Source organism: Trichophyton verrucosum, assembly GCF_000151505.1.
Source record: "Trichophyton verrucosum HKI 0517 chromosome Unknown contig00773_1.f1.exp, whole genome shotgun sequence".
Lineage (NCBI taxonomy): Eukaryota > Fungi > Ascomycota > Eurotiomycetes > Onygenales > Arthrodermataceae > Trichophyton > Trichophyton verrucosum.
The window spans coordinates 30515-46117 of record NW_003315255.1 but is presented as its reverse complement, the minus strand read 5'-3'; the positions used below and the strand labels follow the sequence as shown (position 1 = coordinate 46117).

Genomic DNA, 15603 nt, shown 5'->3' with positions numbered 1-15603 from the left:
CAGGGAGGGAGGGGGGGCCAGGCGAAGGCGTGCATCTCCCCCGGCCGGGTCTGCACTCACGAGACTGCCAGGACGGCCAGAGCAAGGGCAGGAAGCTATTCAAACGTCCGAATGATAAGACTTTTAGCGCTGCCATGGGGGGGAGGAGGGTGGAGGCAGAGCCGGGGAGACGGTGATGGATTCCTCTATAAAAGCCCTCTGGATGCCCGCCTCAGGATACCCAGAACTCTCAAGCAGAGCTCCTCAAGACGAACAACGCTCTCTGACCCCCATAATACCCTTCTTCTGCCCTTTTCTGTTTTCTGCTTGCTGGTGAACCGCCATCATGCACGGTCTTTTGCTCGCCGGGCTTCTGGCCCTGCCCATGAATGTGCTCGCTCACCCTGCTGAGCAGCACGCCAGCAACGTCCTCAGCCGCCGTGGCGTCGACATCGAGTCCTTCCGTCTGCCATTGAAGGCCAAGTACATGGACAGTGATGCCACCGCCCAGAAGATCCAGGCCATGTCCTTCTCCAAGGACGATGACTACGTCTCAACCGCCACCAAGCTGGTCAAGAGCACATTCCCCAAGTCCACATTCCGTGTCGTTGATGACCACTACATTGGCACCAACGGAATTGGCCATGTTCACTTCAAGCAGACTGCCCACGGCCTTGACATTGACAACTCTGACTTCAATGTCAACGTAAGTTACCTTGCTCCTTTGCTACATTGTCATTGAGGAATTTTGATATGTAGAGAATGTGTGGAATGGCTATGGCTAACATGCATCTAGATCGGCCGTGATGGCAAGGTCTTCTCCTTCGGAAACTCTTTCTTCACCGGAGAGATCCCCAAGGAGAACCCAATGGTCAAGCGTGCATTCTCTGACCCAGTCAAGGCCCTGAAGGGTGCCGTCAAGGCCCTCAACCTCCCTGTCAAGTCTGACAACGCTAAGGCTAAGACTGCTGCTGGCAAGGAGGCTTTCGAGTTCATGGGAACCACCGGTGCCCTCTCTGCTCCCAAGGCCAACCTCGTCTACCTCCAGAAGGAAGACGGAAGCCTCGCCTTGACCTGGAAAGTCGAGACCGACGTTGGTGACAACTGGCTCTTGACCTATGTCGATGCCCACAACAGCGAGACTGTCCACAACGTTGTTGACTACGTTGCCTCTGCTGAGTACAAGGTCTTGTAAGTACTTATCTTCCATCCACTTATATAAGTATATATATACATATATATATATGCTTGGCTAGAGAAAGGTTCTAACGGTGAGATAGCGCCTGGGGTCTCAACGATCCCACTGAGGGAAACCCAACCTCTATCCGCGACCCGTGGACTGATGCCTCTCCCTACACCTGGAACTCTGATGGCATGACCAAGTACCCAACCACCCGCGGTAACAACGCCATTGCCCAGGACAACCCAACTGGCGGCAGCACCTATATCAACAACTACCGCCCACAGAGCCCCAACCTCATCTTCAGCTACCCATGGAGCCCAACTGCTACTCCCCCATCCTCCTACAAGGACTTCTCCATCACTCAGCTCTTCTACACCACCAACCGATACCATGACCTCCTCTACTCCTTCGGCTTCAACGAGGCTGCTGGTAACTTCCAGGTCAACAACGGCAACAAGGGTGGCCGAGGCAACGATTTCGCCATTGTCAATGCTCAGGATGGCTCTGGTACCAACAATGCCAACTTTGCCACTCCACCAGATGGCAGCCCTGGCCGCATGAGAATGTACAACTGGACTACTGCTCGTCCCAACCGTGATGGCTGCCTTGAAGCCGGTATCGTCATCCACGAATACACCCACGGTCGTAAGTAGCCTACCACCCAAAACCTGCTCCCTAATCACTCCTCAATTGAAACCCCCCTTGCCTTCTCAACTACCTCAACTTGACAATGCTGACATACCGTCCACCTTCTAGTCTCCAACCGTCTCTGTGGTGGTCCCGCCAACAGTGCCTGCTTGAACGCTCTCGAGTCCGGTGGTATGGGTGAGGGCTGGGGTGACTTCTACGCCACTGCCATCCGTCTAAAGCCCCGTGACACCAAGGACACCAACTACTCCATGGGTGCCTGGGCTGCCAACAACCCCAAGGGTATCCGTGCCTACCTCTACTCCACTAACCTCCAGACCAACCCCTACATGTACACCTCCGTCAACAGCCTCCGTGAGGTCCACCAGATCGGTACCGTCTGGGCCTCCATGCTCTACGACCTCATGTGGGCTCTTATCGAGGCCCACGGCGGCACCTACTCCGCTGACCCGGTCTTCCGCAATGGCGTTCCACAGGATGGTCGCCATCTTTCCATGAAGCTCGTCATGGACGGCATGGCCCTGTAAGTTCACACGTCCATTGTATTTCTACGTAACTCCAACTAAAATATCCCTATAGCCAGCCATGCAACCCCAACTTCGTCCAGGCCCGTGATGCCATCCTCGATGCCGACCGTGCTCTCACCAACAGTGCCAACAAGTGCACCATCTGGAAGGCCTTCGCTAAGCGTGGCCTCGGCTACGGTGCCAAATATGATGCCCGCAACCGCACTGGCAGTAACAAGCTCCCACCAGGCTGCTAAATGCATTCTCTTATTCTTTTATGTACATAGTTTAGGAGTGCGTCTGTATATAGCTTATGACGAATTTACATATGTTCAACTTCATCTTGTCTATCGAGGGGATGCCCGTGGAGATGTAGCACACCATAGCCTTCCCGGGATAGGCAAAGTAAATATTGTGAACGTTGAACATTGCCGGGTGTAGTCAGGATAAGCATCGATCAATTGCCGATGGCGCCCAGCTAACTATAAGTTAAAATTGGGTTAGTTATGTCCCCACTAGTTTAAATAACTACGTTTGAATAATCCATTATAGAGGCAAAGGCAGTTGCTTGGTATACCTGAACAATAACAGCTAACTGGTAACTACTGATTGCACTGGGCATCAGCACCACAGCCGCAGTATTCGCAACCAGCCCTTGACCGCTTCACTCTTCGTCGGTTTATTACCCAGCCCTCAATCGTATAGACCGTTGCCGGAAAGATCTTGCGCTTGCCGGCTCTCCTGTGCAACTTTACCTTTGTATCGGAACAATACTCCCTATGGACACCATCAATCTCTTACTCTATTTTGAGCTGTCATAATCATAACCAACTGGATGAGATAAAGACGGTAGCTCTTCAACTTACCAGCCGCGTTTTGGGCATTTGATAAGATAAAATTCAAGGAGAACGTTCCTCTCATCACTAGGAAAACTATGTAACCGAAACGATAATCAGCACCAAAGAGAAATAGACATTCCTCCAGGCAAAAGGGTCCCAACACACTTAATTCGAACTCCAAACCCTATGGTTTTGAAATCATCTCTGAGGATAGCTTCTGGTCGATGCCGGCTTTGTGCTGGTTGTGGCATATATGGAGGTGGAGGGTCTGTTGGAACGGAAGACATCTTTCGTTGCATATGTTTTCGGAAAACTAGTTATTGAAAATGCTGTGTAGGCGATGGAATATAATTGTGTGGAAGTTTTGTCGTTTATATAGTTTGGTTATTGCAAAGTGGTTTGTATGTCGTCAGATCAAAGTCAGTGGCGCAAAATCAGTTAACCTTTACTCGACGGACTATGCTGAGAGACACTGTTTGCAACTGGGAAATATAGTGTTTGACATTATTGTAGAGGTAATGTACATGTAGTTTATGCGTGTTGATAAAAATATCGGTAGGAGCTTTTTGGGTGTCATGCGCTTATCGCTGATGGTTTTATTATTGGGTATCATATTTTTCCGGGTATTAGCTAGTAGAGGGTATCAAAGGCAGGACAGGTGCAATCAAATTCTAAATATATCTGTAGTGTCAGTTGAGCGGTTTCTATATGCCTGCTGAGACTCAAGCAAAGGTATTGACTAACCTATCAAAATGTTATCACTCAACCCATGGCACAGCTATCGATCAGTGGCCGATTTAGAAGCACAGAATAGAGTATTACACAGCTCCTCTTTCGGTTAGGACGGTAGAGCGCTCGATATTGTATGCGGTGCAGGTTGGGTGTAGAGCTCGTTGTACGGCTAGGGAGCATCGTTTGCGTGGATTCATCTAATCATGAAACAGAGACATCTATTTCCCCGTAGTATATTTATTTTGTTGCAGGCGGGTGGCACGCCTTATCATCGAAAATCAGCTCCGAGTCGCAGCTGGGGATCCGACTTGGTGGCATCAGCATAAGTGACGCCGATGGTTGTTGTCTTCTCTATCCCCTCCAGTCTTTCCAGGTTATTGCGGTCCAGACTGCGTCCTTCTTCCATGATATAAGCATCGCCAGCATAAGGGATGCTCGTTCGAGAACCACTCTCCAGAAGCTGGGAGTCTTCTATCCGCTCGAACTGTCTACTATGTCCGTAGCTAGACTGATGGGAGTGGATCATGGTAGATCTCTTGATCGAGCTGCCTCTTGGTCTGGTTCCGCCCCTGTTGGGCGTCATTATCGGCCTGAGAGTGGGTATCGAGGTCGCGATGATGACCAGGTATGCCTCCAGTGTCCACCAGATGGCGAGCTGAGCCATGGCATAGGTGATATCAGCCTTTGCAGTGATTGCTCTTAACTGGACTGTCTTGATAATTGACGCGATCATCGCACTGGTATCGGGGCTAGTTAGCTTGTTGTCTCTTTGTTACTGAGGAGCAGCCTGGGTAAGACATACAAAACACCTAGTCCCATAAGACATGAAAGGGATACCTTCTTCCTCCACTCCATGTTCAAACTCCAGAACATACTAGCGGGAAAGGCCGCAAGGGCAAGATCAACCGCCGAACATACCGCTGCAGTGCTGTAAGTATCCGTACTGTATAGTAGAATATCAAAGATGTACTCACCTCCCTGGAAGTAACCGGTGTTCTGCTGGACTTTCGGGGGCCAACAGCTGCCTGGGATACTATTGTTCCAGAACTTGCTTATAGGCCGGCATTGGGAGAAGCTGATGATCACAGTCGCGATATCAACGATAAACTGGATCCATATCAGGCTCCATAGCATGCGGCTGCGCCATTTAATAGGCGGAAGGAGGCCGAGAAGTAAAGATGCATAGGCTATCCGGCCTATACCAGGGGACATGATGGAGAAGAATTCGCAGAGATAGACCCATTTCACGGAGTGCATGATCCCTTCTTCCGACAACTTTGCCATATGGGTTCCCAGTCCCCAGTGAGTAGATATCGTCAAAAAAACAGAATTCCCTATTCCAAAGGCCTGTGTTTTATTCGGTCAGTAATGCCCATCCATCCCTTGAAACGATCCAAGTTAAACTCACGTAGCCAACGAAGATGAGGGCGTCGTCTATGGTAAATTTTCCTATGATCCTCCAACGAACGTAGTATCTAGTACCAACAACAATCGAGGCGAGGCCAGCAAACACCCAGGCAACAACCAGGACGGTTGTCCCCAGATAATCTGGCCCAGACATGGCCATCTTGGGCAGTTATGGACTGATCTTGACGAACGACAGACAGAGAAAAGAGAGAAAAGAAAGGAGAGATCCCGATCCCGATAAAAAAAAAAAATATCAAACGGAATGAAGCGACTCGAAATATATCAGTTAGCCTCGAGGGCAAACGAAAGCAGCTAGTTTTAACTATCGCATGAATAGTGGACAGTCTCGAGGCGCTTCCCCGGGTTCCAGCGACGCAGGAGTGCCTATATAGCGGTACAACTATGCACAAGGTAGCATTTTAGATCAGGCTGGCGTATCCGCAAGGAGGCATTGTCCGGGAGTCGTAAGTAAGCATCCGCTCCTAAAAGGCCCCAAAAAGGGTTCAAGGGAAATGGATATCGCTGCCGGAGGAGTGAGCATGACATACCACGCGGTAACATCCATCCATGTCAAGTGTCTAGATACAAGCTGCTCAGTGGCCTGGCGATCAAGTCCGGACAGCCAGGGGGGTCGAGTATGCCACTCGTATATGTCCCTTATCTTATTCTTAGTGTCAGGGGGGTAACAGTGAGATGTGAAGAATATCGTGCCGACTCCCAGCAGGGTCCATTCTGCAGAGTTATATATATATATACAACCAGACCGAGTGATACAACTAAGAATAGACAAAAAGTACGACGGTCTTTTTGAGTCGTTTCTTTTCGTTTCTCACTCGCAATCCCGGTGACCAAACGTTCCACTGCTGGCGTTTGCTTTCTTTTTCTTCAGGCTTCATCCTCTCCTCCAATCTGCTGCGGGCCTTGGGGGGGCCTTGGTGCAACCTGAGGGATCGGACAAGGCATGGAATGGCAAGATCCTTGCATGAACAGCCTGCACAGCATGTGGAAGGTCGAACAAGCCAGTCCTCAGCCCCCCCAGGGAGCAAGCAGACAAATTCTGGAGGGTGCTGGTGGCGCTGACGGGCCATGCAAGGGAGATCTTCAGCTCGTAGTTAACGACACCACGACAGTTGACGGTTAATGACAGCTAATTAGCTATCAGCGGCTGACGCTGGCCACTCGCTGGCACGATACATCGCCGTCAGCAAGCAGCCGAAAGGGGAGAGACGAAGGCAGGGAGACGCCGGGCCCTGCGGAGCCTTCTGGGCTGCTGGGATGCGCCGGTTGGTACGTAATATTTTGAAGCCAACCATGCAAACCACGGATCGAGAGGGGCCCAAAACCGTCCTGGAGGGATCAAAAAGGTCGCGGCAACTCTTAAACTGCTCCATCCTGCAGCGTCTCTGCCTCTGGGACGGAGTGTTTCTTCGCTTAAATCGGCCCTGGGGAGAGACAGCTTTTGGTCGATGTCCTGCGCGATGGACGATAAACCGCCGTCGGATTCTCAGGAAGACGCACCGCCGCAGCAGCAACAGCGCCGGGGCGAGCAGGATGTCGAGCGCGCGTCGTCGAAGCAGCAGCCGGACGAGGACGAGGACTGGTTCGCCTGGCTCCAGGTCCTGGGCGCATTCTGCCTGAATCTGAATACATGGTATGTATAGTCGAGCCAACTATTCGGGGCGTTGGATGGCTTTTTAGTTAACTAGTGTAACTAACTGACGGTCAAATGTCGACTCAGGGGCCTCATGAATGCGTTCGGGGTATATCAGACCTACTATGAACTCGACCTGCTCTCGTCACGGTCCCCGTCGGACATCTCCTGGATCGGCTCGACCCAGGCGTTCCTCATGTTCATCATCTCGATGGTCGTGGGGCCCGTCGTCGATGCGGGCTACGTGAAGACGCTGCTGGCACTCGGATCGCTGCTCACGGTGCTGGGGATGTTCATGACCAGCCTCTGCACGCAGTACTGGCAGGTCTTTCTTGCGCAGGCGATCACCATGGGCCTGGGATTCGGCTGTCTCTACGTGCCGGCGCCGGCTGTTGTGTCGCAGTACTTCAACAAAAGCACTGCGCTGGCCATGGGGGCGTCGTCGGCTGGCAGTGCCATCGGTACGTGGGCGTTCTGTGGCTGTATAACTACATAACTGCGACTTATATCTGACTGTGATACTCGAACCAGGCGGAATAATATATCCTATTATCTTCAGCCGTCTTCAGCCCAGGATCGGCTTCCCCTGGGCTACTCGTGTGATCGGGTTTATCATTCTGGCAACCCAGCTGCTGCCCGTCTTTCTGATGAAGCCCCGGTCTGTCCCAACCAAAAGGGCCAGATACAACGTGGTAGACACGACCGCGTTCAGAGACAGTCCCTACATGCTGCTCAATCTGGGTCTCATCTTCGGCTTCACGGGCCTTTACATTATCTTTTACTATATCCAGCTATACTCGCTGGAGGAGACGCACATCTCACACGTCCTCGAGTCGTATCTCCTGGTGATTATCAACGGGAGCTCTCTGGCAGGACGACTGATACCTGGGTTTTATGCTGACAGAATAGGGTCCATTAACGTGCAAACGATCGTCGCCTTTATCAGCGCCCTGTTGACATTCTGCCTGATTGCAATCAAAAGTGCAGCCGGTCTGGTGGTTTTCTGCGTCATCTACGGATTCTCTGCCGGTGCGTTCATGGGGCTACCCGCTGCAGGAGTGGTGAACCTCTCTGCAGACAAGAGCAAGATAGGCACTCGGCTAGGGATGACGCTGGCCGTTGTAGGATGCGGCGTACTCGTAGGCAATCCTATTGCCGGCGCCATTCTCAATGGACGTGGAGGCTGGGTTGGACTTATTTGCTGGTGTGGAGCTCTGCTCACGGCTTCAGTAATTAGTATGGCTGCAAGCAGGGTCTCAAAGGTTGGTTTTGGCCTCAGGAGAGCAATATAATAACGACTAGTAATACTCTGTCTATATCTTAATATCCCGTAAAAATCGGATATATAACATCTATTCATTATCACAAGGAAACAGAAAATACACATACATCATGGACTCTCTCACGAGTTAGTTGGATTTATCCGTCGGCCACAGTACCTTTCCGTCTGGGCAAAACTTGAACCGATCAATCATCTTGCCCGGAACTTCGTCTTCATGCTTGAAACAAGCCGTTCGCTCTCTGGCCCATTGCTCCAGCTTCTTCCAGTCCTTACACATCCTGACCTGACCCGCTCCTGTTCCTGGAGGATTCTGAAATCCAGCGTATCTTGGCGTATCGTCTGCATTGCACATAACATCCTGGCGTAACTGGTCGAGGCAGTGCTGAATGTGACTGAATGCGACTCGTTGAGGGATACCGCGGTCAGCGTTCCAGGTATATCGGAAGATGGTCCTCTAGAAGCACAATAATACAGGTTAGCATGCGAGCTAGAGTGTACGCTAGGAGAGGAGGCCTAGATAATCACGACTGACCAGACAGTGCAGGTTATGATATCCTTGCAATAGATACACCCCTTTATCGTCGTCCCATGGGAATCGCATGGCATGCGGAAGGCCCTTCTCAGACACATATTTCTGCGGCAGAGCGACGACCCCTGGATCTCCGCTTAATTTCTCCCAGAGATGCGCAACATCGCTCGCATTTTCGGCGACAAACTCGGTAGTTTGGTATATTTGTATGGGGACATTTCTCTCTAGGCCAGCTGGAAGCAGTCAGTAACTACCGGCCACTAGAGAAAAAGTACGAATTCAGTATCGAAATACCATAATAAGAGCTGCAGTCGCAGTGTGAATTCGATGATCTAGTCTGGTTGTATAGGTAGAAGCTGAGAGCTGCGTTCAGAAAAACCAACCCGGCGATAATCGCTGATAGTATCAGGATGACCGGTCTCTGATTGCTTGGATTTTTGAATTCTCTCAATGACACATCATGTTCGTTCTCTGTTGAATCCCTCCGCAAAGGGTGGTAGCTCTTGTGGTCGTCGGACATGGTTGTTGAGCGTCTGACATGTATGTCCGGTGAGGCTATCAAGGAGTACGTAGAATCGACCTGTGAGACGGGGGCTGGCCGCACTTATAAGTTTCGTGTTAGCATTATGCCCTGTGCATCCGTTTACCGGAACCCATGTAACTATTTCAAGAAAGCCTCATTCTACGAACGCTTTAGGAGCTACTCGGTGGAAATTTGTTAAATGTAGCCATGCTCAAAATCACTGAAGAGACCAATCTATATTTGCTAAAAATTTCTCGTAACTGAAACAAAAAAATTCATAAAACCGTGCCACCTCGGACTACAAATTATGTGGTAGAGTCCATAGCTTATATATACGTGGAAATATGAGAGCGTTTAAGCATTGTCTGCATCGACCCAGGACTGGTCGGCTTTGGCAGGGTAGACAACGGCTTCGTCTGCGTCTTGTACAGATCCTATATCGAGTTTAGAAAGACAGTCTTCAAAATGGGTCTGGAGAGTACACTTACGGGCTGCCACATCGGCATCAACCCAGGACTGGTCAACCTTGGCTGGGTAGACGACGGCCTCATCAGCATCAGCGACTTTGCCTATCAGCCAAAGTTAGCAATTAGCACAAGACAGCCAGAGAGAAGCATGGAGGTCAATACCGCTGGCAAGAGGGGCGGCGCTGGCAACAGCAGCCAGAAGGAGAATAATCTGGAACTTCATCTTCAGTGGTGTTGAAAAGTGATGATGACTTTGATCTTGCAACTACACAAATCAGCGCTCAGACGACCTGATATAAAAAGGGGGAAACAAGGGAAAAAAGGCCGTCGAAGGAAATGGAATCTCGCAGCTCTAAAATACCCCGTGCTGGTATTTGACCGCTTAGCCATGCAATCGCTGCAGCAACAACCCGGGTTTGCCTTGCATGTAAGCAACACCCCCCCCCCCCCCCCCCCCTGTCCGTTGGGTAGGATTTAAATTACGTTCTATATTTGTATGGCCGTACCGCCTTCCCCCGGCCGAAATACACATATATGTACCGTCATGTGCTCCCAATACCTCGGCCATCCCTGCATACCAGTATGCATTATGCCTATTTTTTGGCAGCATAAGCGGTTCTGTCACGCCATGTCCTACATGGAAAAGGGCGCGAGAGCAGTCGGAGCACCAGGATGCCGCTTCCAACAGCCTTGCAGCGCAGGAGGGCCTGGGAGTAACTGTACTTGCCGGTCACAGCAGGGCGCACCTCTGTCTCTTACAGACAGACAAAAATGCCCCGCTAATCTGCTCCGAACTCCGCCACGGTTCGTTCGTTGATATCAAATCCGACACCACCAAGAGGCTGTTTTTCTCTGGTGATGTTTATACATACCAAAACCGTCGCGGGTCTTGGCGGTGGATCCAGCTGGCCCCCGCGCGGCCCGAACTTGCGGGTCCAGCTCGAGGCCGATCCACACACCAGGAACCAATAGAAATCGAGAGGTCGCAGCCGACTGAGAGAATGGCGGCCTCTGGTTGGCTGTATCGGTGCAAGCGCCAGTCGATCCGTTGCCGTTGTCCAGCCAATCACTGTTGCTAAGTTTGTTTTAAGCTCAGGTGGGGCGCGGGGATCAGTGGGTCCAGGATGGGCCGCTTTGTGGAGCGGGCATTGGCTGGCGGGCGAAGAAGGAGGGCGAGGGAAGACCTGGAGAAGACCGGGGCCAGGGCAGCGACGTCACATCGGATGAAGGGATGACGCAGGGCTTGACTCTGGGACTTTGCTGGCAGGGTTCCTCGCCGGCCTCCAAAGGACGACTCTGCAGGGCGGGCGTGTACAGAAAAAGCCTATTGTACCACCCCCGGTGCTTGTTCTATATTTATACATCTCGACTGTCGCAGTGTATGCCCAAAAAGATATTTCCTCTGATAAGACTTCTTTTAACGAGACAGTTTGGAGACATGCCTGGCAGATCAATCTAGACTACTGGCCTGATGGTCGCTAGTCTGAGAAGCCCTTGCTGTTGCTCACTCGTCGTTGTTCGGCCCAATCCTTCAGAGCAGTGTAGTCTCGGCACACCCGTTCGCTCCCCCATCCAGTAACTCCACCTAGCCTCGTATCGACAGGCTCCAAGGTTGAATCGGCGGCACACATCAGCCCCTGGCGCAGGTAATCGAAGCAGTGCCGCATATGGGGACCGATGTGGTTGTGCTGCTGTTCATCGCCGCGACGACGCGACTGCAAGGCCCCGTAATAGCTCTGGTGGATAGACCACTTCGTACCATCCTCAAGTTAGCACGTTTCTACATTGTCGTGTTTTTACTCAGTTCATTCAGAGCCAACGGCATTCGCACGTACCAGGCAATGTAGTTGGTGCACGGCAGACAGGGTATAGATCTTCTTGCTCCCTGCAGGAAAACGTACCGTGCCTTGGCCAACTGGTTATCTCGGAGACAACACCATGCTCAATTAGCGGCTGTTCCTTGACTTGACGGATATTTGGGACGTCAGCAATTACTCACTTGGAACAAGGGAGTCCCAGGCTGCCAGCGTGCCGTTATCTATTCGTGGGTCTTCACCAAATGTCCGATTATAGGTAAAGATCTCCTTGATGGTGCCCAGCGGGATTTCAGCTGCCAGAGAAGGATAAGCTTCTGCAACATGTGCCAGTCGAAGTAGATGGAGGGTAGGGTCCGATGATGTATACTTACGGTTTGAGTACTGGACACAGCTCCCACAGCCAAGAGATGACCTTCCAATCAACGCTCCTATCCCGGCAGACACCACAGCGATGGTGAGTAAAAGTATGTAGTTACCTAGCGGATACTGCCTCAGGAAGGGCAGGATTCCCGGCCGCGGGGAATTGTTGCTGGCCACAGGCTGGTATTGAGGTTTAAAATTGAATAGCTCCATGATCCGGGGACTCGCAGCGTTTGTGAGGCGTTCAAGCAGGCAGGATAAAGAAGTTAATGAAGAGACATAAATCCTCCGGCCAGCAGACGAAGATCTTTGCGAGACCTTGGGGCTCCTAATCCTTTATGCAGCCGTTTGTTAATTAGGCTGGATTTGCTGTCACACCGTTTGAGTTTTCAGGCTTGATGGTGGTCTGGAGCTTTCTGATACGGGCAGGACGGGTGGTCGCGGGAAATCCTCTGAAGGATCTACCAAGCCTCATTGGATAACTAGATAATACAATACCTGTATCCAGGGTGTAATACAGAAGGATCTGGATAATTTTGATAAAGCTTTGGGAGTTAACGAGGTTGTAAAAGCAGAATAAGAAAAGTGTCAAGCTTGAATAACTAGCCCATAATCGGACCGAGTGCATTGTAATGTAGTACAGCGGCTGTCTGCTGCATTGAATTCCTCTGGATACCCCTGTCTCGGACGACAACTTGATCGAGTGGGCCGATAATCAGGCAGACGGGCGTTTCTTCCAACGTCTGATAGCTCAAGAGCAAACAAGTCCAGCCGGGGGGGTTTGTATCTCAACCATAGATGTTCAACCTCGCTCAGGGAGAAGCATGGAGCAAAAGGAGGCAAGAGAGCATGCGGTCGAGCCGCTGCTTAGGGGCGATGAGGCCCTGAATTGCGCTTCGGAAGAAGAGTTCAAGGACGAGTATGCGAGATTTGACCAGCAACCGAAAAGGCGGATATGGAGGAGGATATTTCCATGGCTGTTGCATAGCTCGATAATAGTCGTATATTCGCTGGTTATTTTTGCCGTTATCCTCCCCAGGCTCCAGAGACATGTCTTGCAGGAAGGAAAAGAAGGAAATCGACCACATCTTCCATGTCAGTCCATTTACCTATCGATCAACTCAATCGGTCCTTTACTGACTTGTCGAAAGTACCGGATAGACAAGGCCTGAAATGGGAGTACCGTCGGTTCCCAACAAACATCGTGAACAACCCCTTTGCCGGGCCTCCTCGTGAGGAGATGGAGCAAGCATGGCACAAGTTTCTGCGAAGTAAGTCTATTTATCAAAATCGGAAGACTTGCGGACATGAACTGATTCATATTTCTTTTGTTCGAGAGTAGACGACAACATCCGTGTTCCTATCGGCTATCTGAAGGAGAAGAACTTGACTTCAGTATATACCAAAGATCACTCAGAGGGTATCGCATCACTGAGTGTATATCACTCTCTGCACTGCTTGGTATGTAGAAAATCGGGCAGTGGGATAGTAGTATATGTGTGGATGCTAATTGAATTATCCGTGGCATAGAAAAAAGTCAAGCGCATGATGTTTAAAGAGCATTATTATGCCAACAAGGACGAAGAGTCTATGGCCCGCGAAATAAAGCACGCCGACCACTGTGTGGAATATATTCGGGAGTCCCTAATGTGTCAGCCGGACCTATCCCTCGTCACCTTCCGCTGGATCAACAACACAGCCCAGCACGAGGACCCGACGGAGTTTTACCCGACAAATTTTGATAAAGATATGCACTATTGCGCAAACTGGGAACATCTTGACGGGTGGGCTGGAGAGCGAATGTTTGATCTGTTTAGAGTGGACTTGTTGGATAGGCCGGAGAACAGTTCGGGTTGAAAAGAGGCAGCTATTTCATTTCAGTGTTATATATTTCACCCCACAGTTGGGATATCAGCAAGTTCAATGCAACTGTATTGTTAAAAGGCTGTTGACACTAGGCGAACTAGCTAACTATGTGGGAGAGCTGCTTATGCCTTCATAGCTTCGACGATGCCATCACCACCTTCGTCAACTGGGTCCCAGAACTGGACTACCTTGAGACCAGCCTTCTCGAGCAGCGCAGTCCACTGGTCCTTGGTCCGTTCCATTCCTCCATTGAAGGCCATCATGGTCATGTCCAACTCAGCCTGGAATAGAGGGGCTGCCTGGTCAAGAACAAGCATTTCGTGGAGCAGCAGTTTCGAGTATCCAGGGGTCATAGCTGCGACTACCTTCTCGAGAATCTTAAGACAGCAAGCATCCGACCAGTCGTGGAGGATATGATGGTAAAAGTAGACTCTGGCACCTAAACAAAGGGTTAGCATACGATCGTGCAAGAGCTGCATATAACTAAATGACTATATATGGAGAAAGGACTTGGGGTAGCAACTTACCAATAACAGGCTGCTCGGTGTAAAAGTCGTACGGAACTTTCTCAATTGCTGGATCCAAGGAGTCCAGAGTCTCAGTAACGGCTGCGAGATCTTCCAGAACCAACCGGCCTGCATTGGGAAACTTTTCTTGGAATGCTAGCAAGTCATGGCTCTTTCCAGCTCCAACATCGACAAGTAGGGCCTTGTCGGGAGATGCTCCATCGACAATTCGGTCTTGGACGGGGTACCAGTCCACCCAGTACCTTCTAGCACCCATGGTACTGCCCATGAAGGTGTTGAAGTCCTTGAGCAAAGCTGGATCGGACGTCACCTGCTCAAACGCACTCAGCTTGGAGTTGAAGGCATATTGCATCAACCCATCTCTGGGATCGGTTGGACAGGCATAGCCATGTTTCTTTAGATAGGCCGGCGCACTTTGCATTGAGATAACGACGAATCGCGAACTATAGCTATATTAGCTGGGAGTGTCCCTTTTGCCTGACAGTATATAGTAACTAACATCATTCGATGACCGGCAGCTATTCCCTCAATAGCCATGGCGTGGGTGATACGAGTAGCCTTCCATGTCTTTGGCGCCACTTCTTCGACAAAATGGATGGCGGAGAGAGGCCGTAGAATGCGTACTGGACGAGTGACGGTCAGAAATCAAATTGATATAGCTGCCATCAGACACCCATACTTATCAACAGCTCTTCTGCGCCAGACAGCTCAGCGAGCTTAGCCGAAGTGACGGGCTCTTCCTTTGCAATGAGGGCAAAAAGGTTCAAATCAACTGCAATTCGAGCACTGACGGCAATCATGGGCTGTAAATGACGGGTCAGTACTCCTTAAAGGCACATATATATACCAGGAGCACCAAATACATACAGAAAAGATCATGTCGACAGCTACATTCTCTGGCTCCTCCAGTTGCGCCGTGAGGGCCTTGCTTATCTGCAAGCACTCCTTTCGCGCATCACGATCTTCCTCATTGCTGAGCCTCGAAGCGAGGGTCTGCAGCTTGGATATGAGCGCAGTAGCAGAGTCCATGGTGCTGACAGGAGGAGGAGGAATAGGTGGTCAAGCGGTAGACAGAGCGCACAGTGGGCTTCTACTCAAGAGAGGGGCTTCTCAGGGCGTACAAGTCAGGCAGCTAACCAGTCAACTAGTTAGCTCGAGGGCGACAGTTAACTGATCTGCTTTGTTCCCTGCGGGCAGAGATGAGGGTATTTATAGGGGGGAGCAGCTCGTCCGGCCCAGAGAAACGGCGAAGCGCCCGAAAGCTCTTTCATCTCGCCGTCAGTCTTT

The 15603-nt window shown here is 50.8% G+C and overlaps 7 protein-coding genes across 7 annotated transcripts; 4 read left to right on the top strand and 3 right to left on the bottom strand.

Moving 5' to 3' along the window:
* Positions 1-325: 325 nt before the first annotated feature.
* TRV_06691 (uncharacterized protein) lies at positions 326-2573 on the top strand (the record flags this gene model as incomplete). Its single annotated transcript, XM_003019241.1, has 5 exons — positions 326-685; positions 776-1170; positions 1260-1807; positions 1919-2333; positions 2390-2573. 5 exons carry the CDS (start codon positions 326-328, stop codon positions 2571-2573), a joined length of 1902 nt encoding a protein of 633 aa, XP_003019287.1.
* Positions 2574-4155: 1582 nt separating this feature from the next.
* On the bottom strand, positions 4156-5454 carry TRV_06690 (uncharacterized protein; the record flags this gene model as incomplete). Its single annotated transcript, XM_003019240.1, has 3 exons — positions 4156-4636; positions 4690-5234; positions 5296-5454. The coding sequence occupies 3 exons, from the start codon at positions 5452-5454 to the stop codon at positions 4156-4158; spliced, it is 1185 nt and encodes a 394-aa protein (XP_003019286.1).
* Positions 5455-6772: 1318 nt separating this feature from the next.
* Positions 6773-8237, top strand: TRV_06689 (uncharacterized protein; the record flags this gene model as incomplete). Its single annotated transcript, XM_003019239.1, has 3 exons — positions 6773-6945; positions 7033-7406; positions 7477-8237. The coding sequence occupies 3 exons, from the start codon at positions 6773-6775 to the stop codon at positions 8235-8237; spliced, it is 1308 nt and encodes a 435-aa protein (XP_003019285.1).
* A 1507-nt stretch (positions 8238-9744) lies between these two features.
* TRV_06688 (uncharacterized protein) lies at positions 9745-9984 on the top strand (the record flags this gene model as incomplete). The annotated part of the gene is made up of 1 exon (XM_003019238.1): positions 9745-9984. One exon carries the CDS (start codon positions 9745-9747, stop codon positions 9982-9984), a length of 240 nt encoding a protein of 79 aa, XP_003019284.1.
* Positions 9985-11737: 1753 nt separating this feature from the next.
* TRV_06687 (uncharacterized protein) lies at positions 11738-12136 on the bottom strand (the record flags this gene model as incomplete). The annotated part of the gene is made up of 1 exon (XM_003019237.1): positions 11738-12136. One exon carries the CDS (start codon positions 12134-12136, stop codon positions 11738-11740), a length of 399 nt encoding a protein of 132 aa, XP_003019283.1.
* A 611-nt stretch (positions 12137-12747) lies between these two features.
* Positions 12748-13780, top strand: TRV_06686 (uncharacterized protein; the record flags this gene model as incomplete). Its single annotated transcript, XM_003019236.1, has 4 exons — positions 12748-12842; positions 12923-13194; positions 13266-13384; positions 13454-13780. The coding sequence occupies 4 exons, from the start codon at positions 12748-12750 to the stop codon at positions 13778-13780; spliced, it is 813 nt and encodes a 270-aa protein (XP_003019282.1).
* A 131-nt stretch (positions 13781-13911) lies between these two features.
* Positions 13912-15345, bottom strand: TRV_06685 (O-methyltransferase, putative; the record flags this gene model as incomplete). The annotated part of the gene is made up of 5 exons (XM_003019235.1): positions 13912-14228; positions 14317-14759; positions 14816-14939; positions 14996-15119; positions 15184-15345. 5 exons carry the CDS (start codon positions 15343-15345, stop codon positions 13912-13914), a joined length of 1170 nt encoding a protein of 389 aa, XP_003019281.1.
* Positions 15346-15603: the final 258 nt, after the last annotated feature.